This window comes from Scleropages formosus, chromosome 1 (genome assembly GCF_900964775.1).
Source record: "Scleropages formosus chromosome 1, fSclFor1.1, whole genome shotgun sequence".
NCBI classification, from domain to species: domain Eukaryota; kingdom Metazoa; phylum Chordata; class Actinopteri; order Osteoglossiformes; family Osteoglossidae; genus Scleropages; species Scleropages formosus.
In genome coordinates this window covers 48,580,257-48,606,204 of record NC_041806.1, presented here as the reverse complement: position 1 = coordinate 48,606,204, position 25,948 = coordinate 48,580,257, and the positions used below count along the sequence as shown (strand labels likewise).

Here is a 25,948-nt window from a genome sequence, read left to right as displayed (position 1 = left end):
GTGGGCGCGCGGCGGGAGGCGTGCTCCAGCTCGCGCACGCTCAGAGCGAGGGCAGGGCACCGCGTCGCGCGACAGCGGTCCCCGGCAGAACGCACGGAGCGCGCGAAGGGTATCTTGCGATACGGACAAACGCGCGCACGCGTACACATAGACGGGGTCTGGCGCCGCGCGCTCTCGTGTCACACCGCCTCGAGAACCACTGCGTGATCGCAGCCGCGTCCCCTCCCGGAGCTCTTTCTGTCAGTTTTATTTGTCTTGCGTTGTTTTTATTGTCTCAATAATATTATCGATAAAAAGAGTTTAATAAGGAAAGGGAAATTGTTCACGAGTGACAGCTGTCGGCAGAGCAGAAGAGCCCCCGTTTGCTGCGCTCTCTCTCGCGAAGGTAAGACGCCGTGCTTCGCGTGCGAGGTGGACGCGGACCGTGCGGACGTGGAGCCGCGTGCACTGGGGTTTGCGTTGTTTTTAGACAGAATCGGGGGAGTGGACCAAACACACACAGTCACAGAGCGACCCAAGAAGAACGCAGCCTGCTCTGACAACACAGCTCGTGCGGGCGGCACGCAGCGCGCGCACCGCGGACACTTTCACATGACAGATTGACAGATGACCATGAAAGCGCACAAAAGACCTGTAATCATGCAAAGACACAAAGTGGGCTGCTGTCTCTTTTCCTTCCATCTAGATGATCGGGCAGATGAAAACATCTTATCCTGGATTATGAATATGAATTCGGTCCACTGCTGCTGCGTTGTTGAGGGACCGGCGTTTGTCCTCCCGATGTTTGTGGCGCGGCTGCCACAGTGACAGTGTGTACGGGACCGTGTGCAGGTGGATTTCGTCTTTCCCCACCTGCGTGGAACACTATTATTATTGTTTCCTGCTGGTTCCTCCTGCTGGACGATCTGCGGGACCGCCGCGCGCGCCTTTATAATCATGTTCGTCTCTCTCGCGCTCCGTCTCGCGCCGACCTCCGCCGGCACGCGTGTACCCGAGTGCGCTGCGTCGCGCTTGTTTTTTCAATTGTATCTTCAGCCGCTGCAGCATGAAACAAGCACGTCGCTGCAGGCGCGCGACGTCTGTGCGTTTTAATAAACAAAAGCACCTGGGGCTGGGCAGCCTGGTCAGTCAGCGTCTCCCGCTCCGGGTGTGGAGACACCGCTTATTAAATCATGCAAAAAAGTGTGGCTTATCGATACATAAAAATAAAAACACCGTTTTGCTCTCTCTTCTCGACTTCTGATGGCCGGCGGTGTTTTTGGGCTGGGAAACTAACTTGATTTCTCTTTTTTAATCATTCTCAAGGTCATTTCGTGTTTTACATGATGGAGAAGGACCTTCACAGCCCTTTACCTTACATAACAGTCACAGTGAGGATGATTTATTGTGTACTCTGTGTACTCTGTGTGTGTGTGTGTGTGTGTGTGTGTGTGTGTGTGTGTGTGTGTGGTGTGTGCACGCGCGCGCACTCGCGCATCACAGCTAAATAACCGAATGCATGCTCGTTCTCTGGGATTTTCATGGGCACGTGCAGATATGCTTAAGGGGTAATAAGCCTGCCAGCCAATCAGTGAACTTTACAGCTCATGTATAATGAGTGTCTGCGTGTGTGTGTTCTCCACAAAATAGGACAGTTTAACGGAACGGTCCCGAGCTTCATGTCATGTTTATTGATTCCTTGAGGGTCAAGTAGTGAGAAGACAAGTTGACCTGTATGATGTGACCCTGGAGCAAAGTGCAGTGGAACAGCGAAAACTGTGGATCAGTGAGACAGTGAAGAAGCGAGACAGTTTGACAGTGAAACTGTGGGACTCTCGGACAGTGGAACAGCGAGACTCAGAGTGGCACCGTGAGACAGAGGGACAGTGACACGGTAAGACAGTGGAACAGTTACACAGGGGCAGTGGGAGAGCGAAGCCATGAAACGGTGGGACAGTGGAAATGTGATGCAGTGAGACAGTGGACCAGTGAGACACCAGACCAGTCTGTGGTGACATCACCGGTTCTGTACATATTCAATGTACAAAAAGTCAGACTCTAATCACTGCACTGGGAACGACTCGGACAAATTGTTAGGGAATTAGCTGATATCGTGTTGATGGAAAATATTGAATCCGCTGATAAAGATGCGGTTAAAATGGGCAGGATTATGCAGGTCATATATTTAGTAGATACCTAATAGTCTAATTCAAAATACAGTACAGAAATCTTACACCCATAAAATAACATTCAGTCCCAGTGCAGAACCACTAACAAAAAAATGCTTCAGAATATGATTTTCAGTTTGAGTGCATCTGTGTCGTATTTAACAGAATAGTCAAAAATGAAAAGAAGGGTTTAAGTAAAGGGAATTTATTACATGTTCTGTACTCATGTGGCTGCACACGGAAGTGCCACATGTTTTGGCAGAAGATGAACATTTTCCTCAGACTGAAGATTTTTTTGTTCGCCGATCTGGAAAGTTTATGCTGCATCCATAAGGGCTTCTGGTGTGGGTATCGTAGTAGTGATTCTTCATGAATAGATTATGTGATATGAGATATTACATGTACCAAAACTGCAGTTCAAGAAGCTGTGCCTAAAGAGGATGCCCCTATGGGCTGTTTTGTTTTTAATGTTAAGTGATACAGTCTCAGGGGGTGCGGTGGCGCAGTGGGTTGGACCGCAGTCCTGCTCTCCAGTAGGTCTGGGGTTCGAATCCTGCTTGGGGTGCCTTGTGACGGACTGGCGTCCCGTCCTGGGTGTGTCCCCTTCCCCCTCTGGCCTTACGCCCTGTGTCGCCGGGTAGGCTCCGTGACCCCGTAAGGGACAAGCGGTTCTGAAAATGTGTGTGTGATACAGTCTCCGCTTTGTATAGTCACATGATGACATATCATCAGATGTGACTCTTTTACAACGATCATCTTTTTCATTAACCTCCTATAATATCGGGTGGTTATGAATTGATGAAATTATCCAATGGGGTCCTTATAAGCATCGCTGAAAATGTCATTAACGTATCATTTGTGTGCAATAAGGAAACGTTAAACCGAGATGCTTGTGATTCTTAATTCAGGTGCAGCACAAGAATATGTCGGTAAATGAGTGTTAAAGAGGTGGGGGGGGGGGACAGTGAGGACCGCATGTATATGGTTCATGTTGACAGTCACGTGTCGGCTTGTCCACACTGCTGGTTCAGTCACACTCAAGGTAGGATGTTTGCAACGAAAAGCTCCCTGCGCTGCAGAAGCGCATTGTCCACATTAAATGTATTGAAGGTCATTTGTCGTCTTTGCAAAATACATGTGTTATTATTGAGTATTACATTACTGCACACTGAAACTGTGGAATGAAGTCACTGCGAATTATGTCATTATTGATTAGACATTAAAAAAAAATTATGGAAGTGGCTTTCCACGAAAAGCACTGTCCTGGCCTCGCTCTGTGCATTCCGGCATGTTCCAGATTTATTTTCAGCATTAAAAACAAAAGTAGAACCATCTCGGCACCGTGCTGTCCTTCAGATGGATTAGACTTGAAAGCTCTTCTAACAGTCTGATCTTATAAATAGATGTATTTTGCAGTAATACAGATGATTTGATATTAAGAATGAGGTGCTTTGGGGTACTATGACTTAGTGTGGACCAGTTTTCCTGCTTACTGTAGGATTACCACGGTGTGTTATCACTGTGTGTTTTTTCCTATTCAGAACAAGGTTATTAATCTTCCCAGGTCAGGGAGAAGCACCCTGTCAATGTCTTGTAGAATATATTTCTCTCTGTCACCCTCTGACAGGCGCTTGCTGCAAAAGCACCCTCCCATGTTCTAATCACTGCCTTTTTTTCTTTCTCAATTTTGATGAGTATAAAAATCATAGCATCCCTTTATATGCTCCGCTCGTTTAACGGTAATATAGTAGAAGCAAGACAAGGCCTGGTTCCTGTCGAAACCAAGCATCAGGCACGACTCAGAGTTTCATTTGAAATGCAGTTTTAACCAGCTCTGCGATGTGATTTATGACTACTATACAGAAATGGCATTTATTCGATTCCATGCTATTTTGTTGCTGGTTTATGGAAACTGGCATGACGGTTAATGCGAACAAGTGCAGGATTGTGTGGTATGTGACCACCAAGGGAGGCCCACCTGTCAAATATATGTACGTTGTAATACCTTTGAGAATTCCCCAACCTCCCCCCCCCCGCAATAAAGCTGGCAACATCATCAGTGGGGGGGGATGTGGCATAATGTGTGGGGAAAAAAATCAATTAACCAGCATAATTTAAGGTAATTATGTATAATTTTTTCACAATGTGTACACTGGCAGCTGATCGATTATTTTGGTTTACCATGCTAGATGTCCTTGCTGAAGATTGTCCTCTAAATTTTTACAGTTATGATTTGTTTATGAAGGAATCTGTTACTTCTAAGAAGTGTGATGTTATGTGATGAGAGTCCAGCTGGACCTCTGGTGTTTTTGAGGCTCCTCTAACAATAGAAGTCTGATTATTCCAAATTAGCCCGACGGCAAAATGGCACAAGGCATGCCATTGTAATTGCGTGTTTTTCTCGAATTGATTGTTTAATTGATTGTGTAGAAAGCAACTGACATGGCTTATAATTTTCTGCAGAGTTAATCTGAATATATTTTACCGGAGCTTTTTCACAGCAGCTCGTGGGTGCAGTAAAACAAGGAAATGCAGGATTTTGTTTGCTTTTTTTATACAGAATCTGTAGTTGCGTGTCTTTATGTTTTTTGGTAGTGTAGTCAGCCAATTAACCGGTTTAGTTACATACACAGTATTTTTGTTGAAAAGTTATTCGGAAATAGCACGATATGTGCTGGCAGGGATGATTAAGTAGGAATAATTAGTGAATAATTCTAATGTGTCAGCTATCCAGAAAGTAATTATTTTGGCTACCCACCAAGGACAATATAACCATTAGGGGATTTGAAACTACCACGGAAGGAACAGCACGGAAGGAAAATCCTGCAGATATAAGCCAATATAAATATTAATTTTTGTTCAGAACTCTACCGAAGTTACTTTTCCTTCCAGTACCTTTCAAAAGGTGACACATAAAGTATGTCACAGAATTTCTTTAGGTAATTGATTTGTGAAATTTCAGGAGCGTCTGTCTTGGACCAGAGACTCGGAGGGAGGACTGTGGTATGGGACTCCCTAAGAGCTCGAGGCTATTTGTAGCCAGAGGCTCATCGCACCACCGAGGATGTTTCCAGACTTTGTGAGTCATGAGCAGACAATATGTCGGATGATACAAGTAACGAAGTGCACAAAATATGTTACGTAATCAGTCTCTCGTTTTTTTTTTTTTTAAGATAGATGTTGGCATTCGGTTTTAGGTTTTATTCTGTCTTTAAAGTGGGAGTCAGAGAATTGTTCAAATACTTGTTTATTCAATTATGGCGATGCTTTGCACATTGTCTTAGCAGACCTCACCTTATGGTTATTAACGAACTTTGCATTTTAAATACATTGTAATGTTTCCTTTTCAGCAAGACATAATTCCATTGGATATAACAGTTGCACATGAAGATTTAACCACGTAGCAACGCAAGGGTTTCAATTTTTCATTTTAGGGCATGTGATTGTAAACTAGTTTTTCTGTAAAATGGGTCAAAAAATAACCAGCACAACGAATGAAAAATTCTAATAGGAGATCACATTTAGCCGTGTCGTCGACAGTTATCCAAAAGAACGTATGTCTTGTGACATGCAGCTTTACCTTCCTCAAGGGTACAACAGCAGTGATCCCACAGGACAGCCCTGGAGCCTTTTGCATCGAAGCCCCAATCCTTAACAGCTGCAATGCTAGCTCTCTGTTGTATTTAAATTTGTTTTGATCACCTGGGTGTGTTTTATTTTTAGAATCGCTCTGAATTATGACTTTGAATTATGGAGAGATGGGAAAAGTGGGCGGAGCCTTGCCTGGATAATTGGCACATTATGATTTTTCAGTGGGGGGGCATGGTAGCGCAGCGGGTTTAGCCAGGTCCTGCTCTCTGGTGGTTCTGGAGTTCGAGTCCCGCTTGGGGTGCCTTGCAACAGACTGGCATCCCGTCCTGGGTGTGTCCCCTCCTCCTCCAACCTTGCGCCCTGTGTTGCCGGGTTAGGCTCGCCGCGACCCCGCTTGGGACAAGCGGTTTCATCCAGTGTGTGTGGTTTTTCAGTGTTAATTTTTTAATTCCTCTGGGACAAGCGGTATTTAACATCGGCGTGTGCCAGAGTCTGTGTCACACGGCAGTGTGTACCGTTTAAATAGCCAGCTGTGGACTCCATCCCAGTGGGTGCAGAGCAGTCGCCACACCTCATAAATCAAAGTCATTCACTGTGTTTGCCAGGATATCTAGGAAGTTCATGCTTGGCGAATGGGGGGATGTTAGCGCTTCAACTAAAGGTATATGGCGTATATTAGTAAAGCTGTTATGCATATCTAAATTTGAACTGTCACGATGAGTTTCCATATCAATCTAACCCTCATAATGTCAGTGCAGAAAAGGTGAGGAAAAAATAGATTAAATAAACTGTGGCACAATTAGCAAAAATTTGCATGTCAAATACCTTGTTGATGTTTGATAACTTTGATTAAATTGCAGTTTAAACCCACTAATCATGGACAATTATGCCTACACTTATGCAAATGTCACCTTTGTTTACCCTGTTTTTCTATCGCTCTGTATGATTCAAAGGAAAATCTTGCTAAAATCCTGGCTTCCATCAACAAGTAGAGGGTACGTACAGTCGACATTAAAGAAATTACTGATGAGCGGCTATCGAACTCTTGCAGTGCCTGGGAAGTGCTGTGTGATGGAGGTCCGTGGTGGTCTATGGTACAGACAGCCGCAGGGTGAAAGAAATAACACGATGGCACTAATGTTATCTTACTTGAGAAAGGAGGACGGTGCTCACATAGGAGAGATGTGAGGGTAACATTCTTCTCGGTGATGGTAATGAAAGATGTACATATGGAACTGTTTTGGGAGACTTGGTCTCCTTCCCAACACTCGCTATAAATGGTTTTACAAGAAGTTATTTCTATGAAAAATCACAAATATCTAGACCTTAACGCACAACAAATGGAGAAGAATTAAGGCCTTGCAAATATTTTTCACTCTTAGGACTGGTCCGGTCTGTCGGCACACAACCAGGGGTTGTGTTGTTTTAATGTTGTTATACTAATATTTGCATCTCAAGCAGACAAGCACTTCCCCATGGATACTGGGCTGTGACCTTCTCTGGTGAGTTGCAATGAAAATCACAAGAGAGGAAAATCTCAGTGTGGATGGGTGTGGTTTGAGATCAGTGAGAAAGCAGAGGTCGGTGTTTTATTTATTTATCCTCCAGTTTTACAACATCAGCGTATCAGGTGATGAAGGACTGAGTGTCAATATGTCACTTGTGTTTGTATTTCCTGGGGTAAATGAGTACATTCCAGCCCAGACCTCTGTTTACACATTGCATGGTGAGTGCTCCCGCCCCCAGAGCCCCCAAGTCATCTTTCCCACGTTTTTAATGCAAGTATGGCTCCTCTCTTCCGCAGGGACAATGGGGAAACAGAACAGCAAGCTAACCCCTGAGGTCATGGAAGATCTGGTGAAGAACACGGAGTTCAATGAGCACGAGCTCAAGCAGTGGTACAAAGGCTTCCTGAAGGACTGTCCCACTGGCCGTCTCAACCTGGATGAGTTCCAGCAGCTTTACGTCAAGGTGGGTGAGTGCCGGTTGCCCCCAGTGCGCTTTCCAGATGGGTGAGGTTCGAGTCGTGCTTTCTGAGGCATGTGACATTTACACTGGATGCCAACGCAAAAACCTACTATGTGTGGATTTACTGATTGCTTACACCACTGTCCTTTCACCTTTGCTCTGTGGTCCCTCAACAGACATTTTTATCCAAAAGGACTTGGCCACATTGGCCATTCTGTTATATACCAGAGTACAGTGTTCAGGGCTTTAAACACTGTACTCCTTCTGGAATTTCATCCATCTCTGTCTACAAGCCCAGCTTCTCAACCACTAGGACTTCAAATGAGGTTGTATTGTTCCCATCATTAATATCAAGAGTCGTCATTAATGAAGCAAGTAAGGATTATTGAGAGAATGGGTTATGCTGTGATATTTGGGTTCCTCTTTTCTTGAATTATTAACACAGCATTGAGTATATGCAGGATTTTGTCAGTATTTCTTAAAAGCCTGTTAACTTAGTTTGCATGTTTACAATGAATCTACCCCATAGATTATGTCTGGATGAAGAGCCTTTAGTCAAACCTTCTGCTCTTGTGAAGATGATATTTCTGGAGTCGTCCTTCTATTCCAAAAAAATGGAAACAAAATGAAAAAGAAGGAGCTGCCCTCATCTGAATGGCAGCAGTAATGTGTACAAACTGACAGTGATGCGTCTGCTTCGGTCTGCATCCAAGTGCAAAGGAGTCAGAGTTACTACAGTCAGTCGGAACGACATTTCTGATGAAGTGTCAGAATATTAATATTACAGTTTCAGTAATATTTCGTGCCCTTCTCACCTGTATCTTCTATAATAAATACTGTCCTTTCCATCATTTTCATATTTTTCGACTTGTTCTAATATAGCGTTTCTCAGATGTTCTGCTTGTGAATGCATAACACAGCCAAAGATGCAGGATTCTGATAAATTACATAGCATATTTCTGTGATTGCATTGCCATTTTTGTAGAGGTGAGCAAATCTTATTAATTGAATCGGGATGATTTGCCTATATTTAGTGACTCGGACTCAAACGGACTTTACTGAAGGAATGCGTTGAGTTTAAGGGAGCGATATTAAGTTTCCTTGCCCTGATTTAATAGTCTCTGATTAATAAATAACTTCACTGATTTATCGCCGTGTGTACCAAGTTGAGGATTTTTTGGTACAGAGGTAAAAAAACATATTACGTGATTCAGTCTAAAAGCATCTGCAGTACATTTACATTTATTTATTCAGCAGACGCTTTTCTCCAGAGCTACATGCATCTCGAAAAAATGCAAATGAGGGCATTACATCAACAGAAGGAGTAATGTTTACGAAAAAGTTTCAACATTATTGTGGACACTTACTGACTTACCCTCCTATAATATACCTTAAGGCTGAACATAAATAAATGTAATGTTAGAGAACCTTTGCTGTGTAGCTTTCGGTGAGTCGGTTGCGTGCATGTATGAAGGGCATATCGTGTAACTTTTACTATAAAGTGTTAAAATGTTTGCGTTTATGGCAGAATTATAGAGATGTATTCTTCTAGAACTGCAAAAAAATATGGAATCCTTTGTGTTTCACTTTACATTAATACCTGCTATGTACTCATGAATCGCATTCAATTTCATGAGGGCGTGGGCTTTCTCTTGACCATGATGTTGTTTTTCACGGCAACAATACGTCACTGGTGAGTATTTGCTTGACACTGAGGTGCTCAGAATGCATAGATGGAGAGGAAGGCATTTCTGTTTTATTTCCCTGCTGTTAATTTGAACCATAATTAAAAAGCTGCTTTTCTGCACTTTGTTGCTATACTTTAGGGAAAGATATCTACCCACGTTCATTGATTTTCTTTTTTTTTTTTTTTGTAATAAAAGATTATTTCTGTGATAACGTTTTACATGTTTGGTACCTCTGATTGCACTATTACTGCAGTTATTCTTTTTAATGATGGCTTATCATGGACTGAGGAATTAGGATCTGTGTGGGTAGAGCTGGTGGTCTGCACTTTCGGTGCTGCCAGTTCTGGCCTACGTGGTGTCCCCACGGGCTTCTGGGAAATAATTTCCATTAACAGCTCTGCGGAGAACATCTAGCCTCTGATCAATAGCATGGACCGGCTCGGGTCACTGAGAACACGTCACCGGCGAGCTGCAAATGTGCCGTTATTTCACACAACAGTCCTTGGCGTTTGATGTGGCACTCAGCTTGTCGGTCTCGAGTTTACAGACTGAAACGGGGAAGGGTCCCGACGAAAGGAAAATCGAGGATTGAGTTTGAAAAATACGAATGAACACACAAGAAGTCTTCAGAAAGAAATGCGACTACGAAACACACAAAGTTAATACAAAAGCACTAAAAATATTGACTAGTGCTATTTTAAATGCAGATTAATATCTGTGAAATCTGGGCTATATATTTTAATAACTAATTTCCTGAGTTGAGTAATCTTTCTTTTCATTTTGAGAGCTTCATTTCTGGAGTCATTAATAACATGAATACTAATGGAGTTATTAATAATACAGAGTTATTAATAATTTTTAACTTGAATACATATTGGAGTAGATTCAGGCAAAATGAGACTTTTAGACTGTGGTTATTGGATTGCAGCCACAATGTGGGTTTATAACCCATTCCAACTCATATTCTAACCCATTCCAATCACTCCGCGAAATTGAAAATTACAGGTGTCCCCTGTTATACGGACCTAATTCATTCGTAGAAGAACTCTGTACAGTAGCAGTCTGTAAACCAGGAGTTTCTTTCCCATTGTTTTAAATGGGGGGGAAAACACTATGTGTTAATGTATTTATGTGTTCCTGGAATTTACGGACATTAACAACATTTCAGTATTCAGTCATGACAGTTACTGAATATATGACAAAACAGCTGCTGCTTTTTCAGAGATGCATTTTAGTATTAAATATTTCAAAGTAATTTAATTAATTATAATGCTTACCTGAGGAAAAAAATGCATGCACACAGCTGCCAAGGAACTGAGCTTGTAATAATAATAATAATAATAATAATTTTTCTTCTTATTATTATCATTATTGTTATTATTATTATGAGTCCTGCTACATGTTGATATAAACTAATTTGCAATGTTTATGTCTGTTTCTTTTTGATCTTCAACACCGTTTTTACCTGCGGGGCTCTTCTGCAAACGGTAATGCAACCATTCCAACAAGGTTTTGCTCGTGGTGGTGAAGATGCGACAGCCCCAGCCCAGTGAACGGTTCCCCAGCTGATGGACTGGCCAGTTTATTGTCATTCCTGACACTCTGGCTGTGTCAACAATGAGGAATAGCGGTGTAATGGGTACACAGCTTCGGTCAGCTCAGGCAATTTCATCCTGTGCTTCAGGAAGTAATGGAGCTATAGGAGGTGAACATAAAATAGAAGAGCATCTGTTGTGGTCTTTTTGTTCTGTATTTGTTCATTTACTGATCTAAGACAGTATGCAGTTCAATATACTGCATGTGGTTTGCTTACGGACGTATATTTAGAAATATACAAATACATTTCTTGTCTCGGGTGAAAAAATGATGTAGGGACTTCACACAAAGTAATTTCTAATCAACCTATACTGTGGACAGCTTTTATTTAAGAGCTGCACACAAGCATCAGGACACAGAATGGGTCACGTCACCAAGTGAGGGTGGCTCTCCCACTGGGTGCTGGGAAGGGTCTGTAGGACTTATGGTCACCCCAGTCTCCTGTTCCTGTCTCCAGCCATGGGAGTTCTGAGTACCACCTGTCTCCCCATGTTAAGTTGCGTTGGCCTGGTCGCTCGCCGCATTGCCGCACACCATCACCCCGTCCACCCATCGCCCTGCCGTCATTCACCACGTCATCCCCAGAGCCGCAGTTTGAGCTCGGCCTGCGGTCGCTCTAAATATACATCTGCCCTGTATGATTTCAGAGGCTCATCATTGTGTTTATAACACTGGCAGCTGTGGTGAGGGGAGTTGCAGTTCATGTATTTGGGCTGAGTTGCCGACTTAGAGAATGGGTCCCGCATGTAGGGAAGGAAGTAGAGGTGTGGGTGCTGTAGAAGGGGATATAAATCCAAGAAAAAGTAACATGAACAGTATGTCCCTGAAACAATCTCTTTTCACCTTTTAGGCTGGGGTTCCTCTATTCTTCTGCACTTAGGTGGAGGCCCCCTACGCATGAACCAGCAGAAACCTCTACTAATGGAGCAATTTATGGCTTCAGCCTTGATGAGGAAATAAGTGCAGTGCTGACTTTGTGAAGGATAACAGCAGTACACAAAGCGAGCCAGTGCCGGACAAGGTTGTCTGAACTGGAACTAATTTTGCCTCCTGCAGTCACTAGCCGCCTCGTCTAATGTCAAAGTAACAATATATGAACCTTAACACTTTTCAGAATGGAATGGAATTTTTTTAAAGGTGGCACCAGAAGGGGATGTTTGGTATGTGCTTTCACTGCTTTTTCTTTCGGTGCTCATTTAAAAAGCCGGTGCTCTTCCCGTTGTCTTTCCATTGTCTTCTAAGCAGAATTAACCATGAAAACAATGTACCTACGGGCCCGAATGACAGAGGCAGAGCAGCACTCTCCCTGTGAAAATCGGTTTCATGTGACCTGAAATGAAAGGAAAAAAGCCCTAGATGGGCTGTGTGATTAGGCACGGGTCAGCGCTGGTCCTCCTCCTCAATGTTACTCCAAGGTCTTCCATTAGGCCATTGAATAATTGTGTTATCGCTGCCTGTTTCTCTGTGGGGGGTACAAAACTAGAGTGGTTTGAGAAAGTGGCATCATCGGCAGGGCAGGAATGGCTGGCTTCTAGTTGCAGTTGTAGAGAATTTGATCAAGGTGTTCACTTCAGATTAATTTTTACACGTGAGACGGCTTCTTGTTGCGCCTCCAAGTTTATATTGGCTAAAAGGTAGATTAGTTTTTAGCTTTACCTTAATACTGTATGTAACACTCTGTGGTTATTAATAACTAACATTTTAGCTGTCATTAGAAGCTGCTTTGATGCTGTAAATATTCTGTATATTCAATTCCTAGTTTTTATTTGACATCCATTTTTCATTCTTCAGTTTCTCCTTCATTCTGGGATTATGGCAAGACTTCCATCAGGACTTCTGCATGGCTTATAGCGTACAGCCGTGCTTTGTGCAAATGTATTCTAAGAGCCTCTTACTTTCATGGCTGAATTGATTAGAAACTCTGGGAGGGAGATTCATGCAAAAGCCCAAGTCAATTTTCTTTAAAATCCAGTTCAAGGCAGGGAGGAGTTTTTCATGACCGCTTGTGTATAGTCTTTTTAGGCTGTAATGCAATTTTTTTCCTAAACCAAATCAGCAAATGTCAGATTTTTTATAGCGGTACCCACTTCATGCCAGCAGAAAACCAGTTACGTAACCGTGTTTGAGACCATTTTTATCACAGGAAGGCAATGCCAGCCAGTCCCAGCTCCCTGCAGGAAACTGCCCATGAGCTCCGGTCGATGGCCAAGGGTGACGTGCTTCTCCGATCTCACTGCACCATCCACGTTCCCTTCTCATTTTTCCCACCCAGCACCCAACGTCTAAAATGCCATCTGGGCCTAGAGACAACTGTGGCTACAGGGTGAAGTATAAAAAATAACAGTTATAGTGACAATTTGTTTTGACTGCTACCAAAAAACAAAAAATGAACAAATAGGATTAGCAAGAGGGATGCTACCTTACCTTAGGGATTGCTTTGTGATATTAATCTTCTCATGTACTGCAAGCAGAGGATACTTGGGCTTCGTCACGTCTGTTCAACTAGCAGGGAAGGTTGAGTCAGCCGTCACTGGGGATGTCTTCAGCTTGGGAACCTGGCAGATACCATTGCCTTTTCACAAGTATCCTCATCTGTGGATGAACAGTGATGATATCAGCATAGGATGCTGGAAAACAGAAAATAACTCATTGGGTCCACATCACAGTAAAAAATTTGGTCTATTACACTGGCCAGGAAGTCAATGGTGTAAAATCAGGTCCATTTTAAGAATTCGTCATGCTCAGCAAAGTAGGGTTTTTTAGGGTTTCTCAGAAAAATCGTGATGGATTATTTGCAGTAACTGTCAGTATTGTCAAGGCTGCCGTAAGTGAACGAATTTCAGTCCAGAACCAAATCCATGAACTTGTTGGAATTTGAAAAGTCATTCTGGATAGGAAATGCAAAATGAAGTAATTAACTGCATCAAAAGACAGATCAAGAGCCACAGGGAATCTTTCAGAGGTGAGAAAGGCTCTGTGCAAGGAGGATATGGCTGGGTCAAGATCTGCACTTCAGCAATTTAAAGGAACAATTGAGGGTGATGGCATTTTGATGACAGATGGTCTATACAGGGCAGTACAGAGGGAATGTGAAGGTGTAGCACGAAGGTGACTGAACAGACAGAAGGTATAGCGGGGGTGTTGGACAGAAGCACATTAGTAAGGTAGGCAGCATTTCCCCTGTGCTAAAACTTGAACAATGAAGTTGTCACTTTGTGTGTGAAAAACTGTCAGGTGGAGGTGGGGGTGTGTTCTGTGTTGTTTTACGTGCTGCTAAGCTTTAACACCGGTAGAGGAAACACTCGGTAGGTGCTTGGAGGTTGAGTTGATTGGATGTTCACTGAAATTGGAACGAGGGGTAGTTTAAACAATTTGGCGTCAACACAGTGCAAGACACAGTTAGGGCCATATGGAAGGTGGCAGCTGGAGTTTGGTTTGATTTTTTAGCTGGTAGTAGCTTATTTTGATAGCTCAGGGAAAACACAAGACGGAGAAGAGGGAGTTTTTGAGGCATTACCCATGATATTCTGCAATTATGGCAACCTCTCCAACGAAACTTAAAGTGACTGAATATAAAAGGGGTATTGCGGTAAGGGCCCAGTGCAAGTGAATGTATGAGATGGATACAGAGACGAGAACCCAAGGGAACGAGGTGTGATGGAATACAGAATAAAGAGCCCAAGAGATCGGAGTGAGTGATGAGTAAAGAGGTAAAAGACCGAAGAAATGGAGTGTGAAAGGGGTATACAGGTAACAGCTTGTGGGAACACTACTGAGGTAAGATCCCAAAGGAATGCAGTGTGAGAAGGGTGCAGAGGTAAGAGCCCTAGGGAATAGTGTATGAAAGTAATGTAGAGCTAAGAGTCCAAGGCAATGGATGTGGAGCTGTGGATCACCTGGGTATCCCCCCCCCCACCCCTCCCAACCTGTTGTAGCCATGAAATAACCATGTTTCTGTTTCTGTCGATTCCTTCTCAGAGAATAGAGTCTTTGCATGCCCAAATTCACCATTTCAATTCAATTTATTTTTATAGTTTTATATTTCAAGTTCCTTCGATTTTTGGATTGCATCATCAGTTCAGAATCATAATTTCTTCCTACATGTTTTTTCTTCTTTTTCATCTCAATCAATATTACAAGCCAAGGTCTTCACTTGAGGCTGTCCGGTTTGTTCGGGATACAAAGAGATTTACTTTATTATTCTGCAGTGCATATGCTGTTTACCGATTCCAGAGGTAATTAGCAACTGATGAGGAAACGAATCCCAGGCCATACGGAGAACTCCACAGCACCCGGATCCGACATGGCATGCGATTGTCACTCGTTCATGTACTGTTCTGGAAGATTCTCGGGGCTGTTGTCAAGATGTGTGGAAGCAGCTTATGTACTTGCTTTAACGCTTTGCGAACAAATTCCTTGGGCTGTGCTTGCAAACAACAAGGTTAATAGCTACATACAGTAGCAGTGGCACAAAAGCACTGTTATTTTTTCTTCGGACCTTCGGTCCTTGTCTGCTGCCGGGTAGGTTGCATGAAACATAAAGCACCATCCATGCATTATTCATGCAGATAAAAATGTACCAGTTATGCATTGTTTTCTATTGAAGCCCTCTTCATGGCAAAGGGTTCAGCAGAATTGCTGCTTTTTCCTCTTTTTCACAAAAAGCCTGCTATGGTGCTTGGCAAGTCGTTACGAAACAGGAAGTTGTGATGTGGACCATGTATAAGGTTTCGATTTGTCCATTAAGGAGTGAGTCACGCACATTGCATGTATTCCAGGGTCTTTATGCACATTTGATGTTGAAAACCCGAACGGTAAAATGTTCGAAGTATTGGTATCCGGCTGAAACAATTGTTGAAAACGACGTTGTCTTCTTCATCTACATCGATGTTGCAGTCACTCCCCTGCACAGCAGGCGCAACCTCACAGGCCCCTCTTTAGAGAGATCAATAATTCGGGGGTCAGCATTTAATGTGTCGGATGCCTGGCGAGTTGACAAGGTCTTCGCTGAGGGGGCTTGACGAAACTTTTGGCAAAACAGTTCCTGGAAACTGCATGGTGGAGCACTAATTTTATTGGGCAGTGAAAGGAGATGAAAGGACCTCCATCGTTGCCCCTGCTGCCTCATACAGCTTCAATGGCTCTTGAATTAACAGGGCAGACCTTGCTTTAGCAGTGCCTTTGCCAGGAGAACAGATGAGGGAGGTTGATCGTCAACCAACACTCGTGATTTTGCCCAAGTGGTGTGTAAAGCGCGTGAAGTGCTCACACCACAGTAGCAGCTCAAGGTGTCCCACAGTCCCTGTTGGGCTTTTCCAGTGAGCAAGTACCAAGGGAGAAGACCTGCTGTGCAGAGGTTGTCTCTCTTTACCCTTTGACTTTTAGAAAGAGATCCTGACACTTGTGGCTAGTGCTTGAGCAGTGCCAGAACACCACACAGCAGATTGAGATACATGACATATTTTGGGAAATCTTTCCACTGCATTCTGTAGAGAAGTGAAATAAAGATGCAAAATAAAAGAACAAACATCTCGAAAATTCCATGTAGAATGCACAAATTTGCCTTTTTGTCAAGATTTTTCTTTTACGAAAGTTCTGCAGAAGGTCGGCGTCTTCCTTTCGGATGTGAACGTTCTTGCGTTCCCGTTACGTTTAGCAGAGCAGCAGCATGAAAGTTTCTGTGTTCATGGATGTCTGCAGCAAGACAGGAGACGTTGAAATACAGAAATAAATTCCTTTGTCGCTGCAGTTCTCTGCACTGTTTGATGACTTCCGCTGAAGATCTGAAGGCCTCGGCAGACAGTGCTGGCGCAACCAGAAGGAACGCTTGGAATGGAGAATTCTGGACTGATCTCGGAGGCCTTATTGGTGCACTCACTGAATGATGATTTGTGTTGAGTCGGAGAAGTCTTGGCCATGTTTCAAGCAGCAAATCAGCGCTCGGCCCAATCAATCAAAACCCAGCTGTTCTGGCAGCTTCAGGTCGCTGTGCAGTTAGCGCTGATTTTCAGAGACCACAGGGACATTTAATAGAAATAAATGACTTGTCTATTTACAGATGCCAAGGGCTGTTGTGCAGCTATGTCCTGACATCGACTTCAGCTGAGCTTGCGCCCTGTTTCGATCTGTTTGTGGCCGTTTTGCAGGCTTAGATTAGCCAGGTCCCTTCAGACAGACTAAGATGTTGACTTAGCAATCAGCCACGCGAGAGAGGACCTTCTTTCGATTCATAGGAAAATATGGGTTCAGTGGACCAAATAGTTGCGGTAACTGGAGTTTTAAAAAGCAAACTCACACACAGTCTCATTTAAAAATTACTTAATTCATTACAGATTTATATCACGTCCCTCAAGTTCTTTAGCCTTACATTTCAGAGCTGATTTTTCAATTTCAGTTCTTTTCAATTCTTTTCAAGCGTCATAGTCTCTTATATTTTATCACCTGTATTTTCTAGATGGATCCAGAGCACCGATAAAGTACTGAGTGCAGAACTTGAAAAGCTAATCCGCCCCAGTGCCCTGGTTCATTCTCACTTATATATGTATGAATACATGTTTTTTCCTCCTTATGTAACAGTGTTTCGTAAGCCCGACAGATTTGCAGCAAGGAGCACGGAGTGGAAGACTCACAGTGGTACCTCGACTTCATTAGACTGTCCATGATTCCCTGCCACTGGGGTGAACGGCGTGACCATATGGCTCGTAAGCCCCTCTCCATAAGACAGTCAGATCACATTTGCGCATTGGACATCAGCTCCTTGGCGGGCCCTGTCGGGTTATGTGTTCGAGTCTGTTTAACTGAGATAGTTTGGCCCCTTCGATGGGTTACGCAGCCCGTTTGTCCTCAGCTGCTAAGTCGTCGATTTGTCACTGAGGCCGTGGTTCACATTGTCAATAACTTTTTTGTTTTTTTAGAAGTACTGGCATTTTATGCTTTGCCAAAAGAAATTTTGAGTTCTGAATCAGTATGTTAAACGCCAGAAATTGGAGAATAAGTTCTTGGGCTTCACTGGAAGATCACTACTATTTTACCCTTAACCTATCTGAAGTACAGTATGTCGATTAATGTTTAAGTTTTGCTAATCCTTCAAAGGTGAAGAAACTGTAGGCTAAGCAAGTAAACACCCGTCTTGGGTAGTTTGAATCTAGTCTCATCACGAATCTGGGTTGTCATGATTGTCCAAGACTGTGTCATCATGGATCTGGACAGGTTCCCCAAGAATCTGGACTGTGTCATAGTTGGCTTGGACTGTGTCATCATTGGCATGGATTCTGTCACCAATGGCTTGCACTGTGTCACCGTTGGCCTGGACTGTGTCATTTGGAATCCTTGCAGTGTCATCACTGGTGTGGACTCTATTATTGTTGGCCTGGTTTGAGTCAACATGAACATGGGTAGATCATCACCAGCCTGGACTGTGCCACCATTGGCCTGGATTGTGTCATCATAGGTCTGAAGTGTTTCATCATGGACCTGAGCAGGTCATCACTGTTTTGTACCCATGACGCTATGTATCACGTTGTGCATTTGGAGAGGAACCAGTTGGGCACGGCCACATCTGGGGACCTCACACCAGGTTTAATTACCATGAAAATACCTTGATTTCTCTATTTCTCCTTTGCACTGTGATTTTCAATGCATTAATTGGACTGATTTGGCAAACAAATGACTTCTGGCTGTGTATTCAATTTGCCCCATTTTCTCAGCTTTTTTTCTGTCACTTACATCTTTCATCCTTTTTGCAGTTGCTTTAAAATGTCATACTTCCGGCAGAACAGTATTTTTCCAACATTTTCTTTGTATGACACAAGGTTCCACATTAATGGGAAGGCGTATTGTACGTGAAACTTGTACAGAACCCAAGGAGGGCATGTTGGTAATGGAGAGAGGGGAAAAACGGCAATACACTGCATTCCCTTTGAGCTCAAGATTACAGTCCTTGAAAAGGAATTTGAACCCTCACACTAACGGAGCTGTAAAACCATGACTGCTATTTAACCCTCTCAGCTCTTCATTCCCATGGCAAATCAAGGTCCACTCAAGTCGCGGCAGACGGGTAGCAAATCTGTTCAAGGCAGGGATACTCTGCCAGCCGTTAATTAACTGAAATCCCAGAACGATGCTTAATGTTATCTCAGATGCGAGTTATGAAACTGGATGGAAAGTTGTCTGTGATTCCATCCCAGCAGGAGGTCTAGGTGCTGACACAGATGGTCATTTCTGCTCTGCTGAGAGAGAAGGGCAAGCGTGAGGTCCTTTGTATTTTAATTATGGCCATTCCAAGGCAAGGCACTTGGGCAATGCGAGGCCTGCATGTGTAGATATGAACACAACAGTGATACGATCACAGCTACTGCAGAGTGGAAGTTTTTGGAGGGAAAAGAAGTCAGTCCCAGCCAGAGGTGGTCTTAGCAATTGCAGGGCCCCGTTTGGACCATTTTGGTTGGGCCTCCTGGACGTAAGATCATCTCAAATGAGCTATCAATAATATATGCTACTGTGTTATATTAAAAACAAAGCAATATATACAGGTGTATATATATATATATATCTGTATGTATAGATTGATATAAACCATACATATAAAGAAGTCTGTCTGGCCTTATGTTCTGCAAACTCAAACCCAAAATTTTGTATAAGTTTCAGTTTGTTGCACAGCTTTTGAGTCTATATTGGAGGATGTATGACCTTGGAGAAGATTTGATCAATTTTAATCTTGAGAAGCTCCTTTACCCCAATGCTCTCTACACCAGCCTATTCTATTGGTCTTCTTTATTTTCTAAAGCTGAAGGTGCAACCCTAATGCGGGGCCCGTATGTTCAGCTGGCCCAAGACCAGCCCAGGCGCGGTCCAAAGTGAACTGTTCCATCAGATCGTTCCTTGGTGGCTCGAGGGTCCGGCCCACAGCACATTACCTCTGTGTTTCTTATAAGAACGGTAAAAACGCGGTGAACACTGTCATTCTCATGATTCATGAAGCTTCGCGAGCCCAGCCATGAAGCAGACTTTGACAGCTGGTGCGGTGATCTGTGACATCAGTTAGTGGTGGGGATAGGGGGTAACCAGCGTGGTAAAGTACTGCACTTCTTCACACCGAGTCGGGGCTTAACAGGTCCTGCTGGGTCCAAGGGAACCTCTTCTTTTACCGTCTATTATCTTCGAAAGTTCCCCTTTTTATCTGTACATACATCTGCGTTGGAGGGGAAAAACTGCTTGCAATTTGGTTTTGCTATGATTTTAAAGTGATAGATGCTGGGATTTTTTGCTGATTTGACTGTTTTGTGTTTTAAATTTAGGAATGATCGCGATGACAAAGTCCTGTGGAATTTGGCAGATTCTAAGACTTAGAACTTTTAACTGATGGCTGCTGTAAGGGTTTGAATGCTGAGTTTTATTTTTGTCACATTAGAGAAATTAAACTTCGTTGTACATTTATATATATGTTTCAAGGTAATCTTCTGTGAGTGTTTTCGACAAGCGCATGACTACTGTCAGGCCTTTTTAATGACAGAATGAGAATTTGATGTGCATGATTTGACTGCTTTTTGACTTCTGTTCTGGGTGTTCTTGTTAACTTGTCTTCGTTTAAGTAATAATGTAATTCTGTTTATTAGTTTTGACCGTGATAATGTTTTTTGGAAATGTTTTCAGTGTTTTTTAAATACTTCATTAAAGTTTAATTAAGTTAAATTATTTGAAAACCTAGGGGGGCGCAGTGGCGCAGTGGGTTGGACCGGCTCCTGCTCTCCAGTGGGTCTGGGGTTTGAGTCCTGCTTGGGGTGCCTTGCAACAGACTGGCGTCCCGTCCTAGGTGTGTCCCCTCCCCCTCTAGCCTTACGCCCTGTGTTGCAAAAAAGAAAACTTGAAACTAGTGATTTCTGGTTTTAGTTGATTCTGGTGCAAGTACTACTGTGTCTTGGCAACGACGGTCAGCTCTTTTTGTATGAAGTCAGTGCTGCAGTCTCGTTGTTGGCAAATTATTTGTCTTGTTTCAGCCGTATCAATTATGGAATGAGGTTATTGTGTCCTTTGAGTATGTAGTGGTATCAAGAGGTAACATTTGTAATCACTGTACTGTTTTAATTGGGAAATTATTGACATTGTACAGGTGGTCCCCGATTACGTTCCACGAAACCCATCGTAAGTCAAAAATATCATAAGTGGAAAATGAATTTAATACACCTACCGAACATCATAGCCTAGCATACGTGCGAGGGCCATTACGGACTTGTCGCCTTCATGCTGGGCAATTATCTTGAGTTTCTCCTCAAGAGTAATCTCCCTCCTCTTCTTCTAACCACCAGTAGCAGGAGACACAGATGGGCTTTTTGTAGACATTATGGAGGCACAAAACACAACATAGATACAGGAGGGTATCTGTATAGTGACCATGTGGCAGACTGGGAGATGCGGATCGCTGCTGCTACCCAGCATCGTGAGAGAGTATCGCACCGCATATCGCCTGCCTGGAAAAAAAATCAAAATTCAATATTCGTAGTACGGTTTCTACTGAATGTCTATGGCCAGCTCACCATCGTAAAGTCGAAAAATCGTAAGTTGAGGAGCATCTATATTCATTTTTATTTAATGCTTGTTATTTGTTGTGAAGGGGTGTGAAGGCTTCTGTTGAACAATTGTGGAATGACTGCGCAGGATCTCGATTTATGTGGATTTAACCATTGTTTCTGTTAATTCCAGCACTGTAAATGGGTGTATTTTGTGAGTGAGGTTTATTTTCAGGGTGTTTGTTTTTAGAAACTGGATTTTGTTCACGAGAAGGAGCGTGCGTACACAGGTGTTCATGACACACCGGTGTTAGTAATGACGAGAATAAAAAAGTCTGTAAATGGGTAAGATTGCAATTTGTGTGGGGCTGAATGAACACTTCTTTATGAAATGAAATTTGACTTTGGAGTTTGCAAACCAACAGGGATATGCTGATGCTCGAGATGTTGCGCTGAATTTCGACAAAGTCTCGAAATAGTACCAGGGAAGTTGTCTGAATGGGACTATTTTTACATCAAACCCAGTTGCGGTTGTTTCGTTCTCCTGCGGGCGGTTATGAGCGGCGCAGATGAAAGAGCAGGTCAAAGAGCCACATCCGCGATCGCTGTTTTTTTTTTTGTATTTGCCCGGGTTTGAAGCTCATCTCATAAGGAGATGTGTCTCAGGAGGGCTTGGAGTATCACGGGATCGATCGGATTTGGGGGGGACCGCAGACGAGCCGCCCTCCTCACTCCCGCTGCTCAGTCGGGAAGCTCAGGGGTGGGAGTCTCCTCTTGGCGTGACAATTTCTGAGAGCAGAGTTCTGTCGGAGGGAGGGATGATGTTCCCTCAGAAGACCCATGGCACGCAGCCGGGCCGTGGCTGGAAAGCCGGATTCCGCATTGCGGCGCACTGCTGGGTGTTCAGCCCCTGGCGAGGGGCTGATGTCAAACACGGTTAGGCACAAATGCACACACTCGAGCGCGCACACGCACACATACACCTGGAGGCTTCCATGTTTTACTGTCTTTTAGTGAGTCTTTGGTATTTACCGGTTGGCTGATTTTATTCTTCTTTCCCTCCCCAGTTTTTCCCCTATGGCGATGCGTCCAAGTTTGCCCAACACGCCTTCAGAACCTTTGACAAAAATGGCGACGGCACCATCGACTTCCGGGAGTTCATCTGCGCGCTGTCCATCACCTCGCGGGGCAGCTTCGAGCAGAAGCTCAACTGGGCCTTCAACATGTACGACCTGGACGGTGACGGCAAGATCACACGGATGGAGATGCTGGAGATCATTGAGGTAGGCGCTTGAGGACGAGCTCTTTTGGCAACCGGAAAACAAAATAATTAGTGTAAACACGATACTTATTGTTAACCGTTCTTCATCTGATGTACTCTAAATCCACGTAATGTACCCATTTATACAGCAAGGCAGTTTTTACTGTATCATTCAGGGTAAGTACCTTGATCGGGGATACAGTACGATAACAGGAATAAGATTCAAACCTGGAACCTTCTGACTATAAGGCGATGACTTCCTCACTATACTACCTAGTGCACTGTGTTTATTTACCTTGGTGTGCTCTAAGTGTTCCCTTTAGCTCTGGGCTGTCAAATTTGGTTAAAGGTCACACTCATGAATTGTCCTAAGGGGCACACATGTATAAATCACAGTGACACTTTTCTCCAAGGCGGCTTACTATGATTTACCTACTTATGCAGCTGGGTTTGTTTTACTGGAGCAATGTAGGGTAAACACCTTACTCAGGAGCGCTACAGCAACAGGTGGGATTTGAACCCATGACCTTTGCCTATAAAAGGCATCAACATTAACTACTGTGCTACTAGCTGCAAACTGAGACTTCACTCTCTAAAATTAAAATGATTTTTTTGTTGCATTTTAGTTGGTGTGCATCTAACGATATTATCGTGTGATTCAGTAGAATTTGTAGTATTTATGGCCGGTATGGTGTGTAATCATGATAATGATGTATGGATGAGTGACCCATTGTAAGTAGCGTATCTAGCAGTGTAAGTCACCGCAGTGAATAAGGTGTGTGGGCTCATAACAATACATAGAGGTTGTTGGAAGTCCCGTTGGAGAAAAGCGTCTGCTAAATAAATAAAATGTAGTGTAAATGATTACAACTTATTAATAAACACAAATGTTCTTGCGTGCTGCACGTTGGACCCCCTGTTTTAGGCTACTCAGACAGCAGGTACCCTCCTATTGTTGGGAGAGGACTAAAACGTTGTGCTCGCCTTTCTCCGCGAAGGCCATTTACAAGATGGTGGGCACCGTCATCATGATGAAGATGAACGAGGACGGCCTGACGCCCGAGCAGCGCGTCGACAAGATCTTCAGCAAGATGGACAAGAACCACGACGACCAGATCACGCTGGAGGAGTTCAAGGAAGCGGCGAAGAGCGACCCGTCCATCGTACTACTGCTGCAGTGTGACCTCCAGAAATGAGGAGGGCGGCGCCGAGGCGCCCGAGGACTGCGCGCAGGTTTAATGTTCCATTCGGTTTGCAGCTATCTCCACTGAAAACAACAAAAAAAATTGCTTGGACTACCTTTTAATGGTTCCGCTTCTTGTGTTTGAAACACTCGTGTGCATGAGAATGTCATTTGCTGAAGAACCGACACACACACACACACACACACACACACACACACACACATGATACAGGTATCAAATTTATATATAAAAAATATATATAGAGAGAAATATTTATAAAATTATAAAAAACTGCCAAAATGTGAAGTGCGTAATGTCATTCCCATTGAGTCCCCTTCTACCGAAGCTTGTGTGTCGTCGATGTGCTGCGTCGAATTACGCTACTATTAACCGTTCATGTTTACTGACGCTGGCTGTGTGTTTCATATACTAAGCGATGTTAACCAACCTGAGCTCCTGATGGTAATGTAACCGTTTACTCTAATAAACCACGAGTCCTTTCGTCTCAAACCCAAGTTGGAGTGGATGGACGAGAGGGGAAGGACGCCGACCGGCCTAAACATACCCCCCCATCCCCCCCACCAGATGTGCTTATGCTGTCGGTGAATATAAATGTGATTTATTTGCATGGCTCTAGATTCTGCCTTAATCTGAACAATCTGTTTTGTTTTGCATCCTATTAAAATTAATTGAGACGAAGCCTTATGGAAGGAATGCAGCCGACCAAGTTTATTATAATAGGAGAGGTCCTATTGCACTAGGTAATTCTGTCGAGTCCATCTCTTTGCAGTATTGTACGGGGTGTGCGTTTGTGAACCCGTGGAGCCGTTCTTTGACCGCAGTAGTATCTGTGGGAGCATGTTTCCTCGCTGGTAATAGTCGATGTTGCCGAAGCTCTTCTCATGCTCCTGTTTTTTAAACCCACCCAAAGCCCAAGTCTGAAGGTGAAATGTGTCACGCAACCAGCGGTGCTTGAGCTTGTGATTCAAAAATAGGGGAAAAAAAACACGATTGTTTGTGAAAACACGTCCCACAGCTGTGGACTGAGACACCGACCACGTTTGAGAAAGGGTTGACAATGGGACATGTCCTTGAACGAAGACCAGACTGCAGGCATTTTACTTAGTAAGTCAGAAACCGCAGCCACTGCCGTTAACTACGATGTTGTCGCAGAGCTCATCCCACTTCTACCACCAAGAGACTGACCGCATATCAGGGTAAATTCTAAGGGGGATAGATGGTAGTGTAGTGGTTAGCGCTGCAGCCTTTGGAGACAAAGGTCATGGGTTTGATCCCTACCTCTGGTTGTAGTACCCTTGAGCAAGGTACCTACCCTAAATTGCTCCAGTTTTAAAAAAATAAATAAATAAATAAATAAATTTACCCAGGTGCATAAATGGGTAAATAACTGTAAGCTTGTAATAACTGTAGCCTTAAGATCATAAGTTGCTTGGGAGAAAAGCATTGGCTAAATGAATAAATTCAGAAGAGTTCTTCTGAGGCTTGAGCCGTGGGTGCAAACAACACAAGGAATGAAGGTACAGTGGGGCTTCCCTCATTCCCTCACCTACATGCCTGTGAAATGTTTCCCGGTACCTGGGAACAGCACAATGGGCACAGTCATTGTTCAGAAACACCATCAGCCACTTGGTTTGTCTAAACATCCAAATTACAGTTATTGTTGCAATGTCATATTTCTAAAAGTCACATCTCACCTCCCCGTGCAGATAAATGTCACACACTGACTTTTATCAAGATTTGCACTGTAGCTTCCAGACAAAGTGCAGGAGACATGGTCGCAACAAGCCTCAGAGGACGAAGACTACAAATTTCAACGAGCAGCGCTGCCATTCGTTCCAGTTCGTATTTTTTGCGACAGCTATTATTCACACTATTATTCCTACCATTCCTAGTGGCACCAATTTCATTTCTAATCTTTTACAAACACAAGTAGGGTTATGAATATTGCGCCAAGGTCCAGGCAGAGTCACACTGCTGCCTTGAGATA

At 43.6% G+C, this 25,948-nt stretch overlaps 1 protein-coding gene across 3 annotated transcripts; it reads left to right on the top strand.

Annotated features, from left to right (window-relative positions):
- Positions 1-117: 117 nt before the first annotated feature.
- Positions 118-25,036, top strand: vsnl1a (visinin-like 1a). 3 transcript variants are annotated; one of them, XM_018730331.2, is made up of 4 exons: positions 118-385; positions 7,543-7,709; positions 22,563-22,778; positions 23,755-25,036. In XM_018730331.2, the coding sequence occupies exons 2-4, from the start codon at positions 7,548-7,550 to the stop codon at positions 23,950-23,952; spliced, it is 576 nt and encodes a 191-aa protein (XP_018585847.1). In that variant the 5' UTR covers positions 118-385; positions 7,543-7,547; the 3' UTR covers positions 23,953-25,036. The 3 variants fall into 3 exon arrangements, with proteins under 3 accessions (XP_018585847.1, XP_018585848.1, XP_018585850.1); XM_018730332.2 differs by lacking the exon at positions 118-385 and adding an exon at positions 1,480-1,873; XM_018730334.2 differs by lacking the exons at positions 118-385; positions 7,543-7,709 and adding an exon at positions 22,270-22,431.
- The last annotated feature ends 912 nt before the right edge of the window (positions 25,037-25,948 follow it).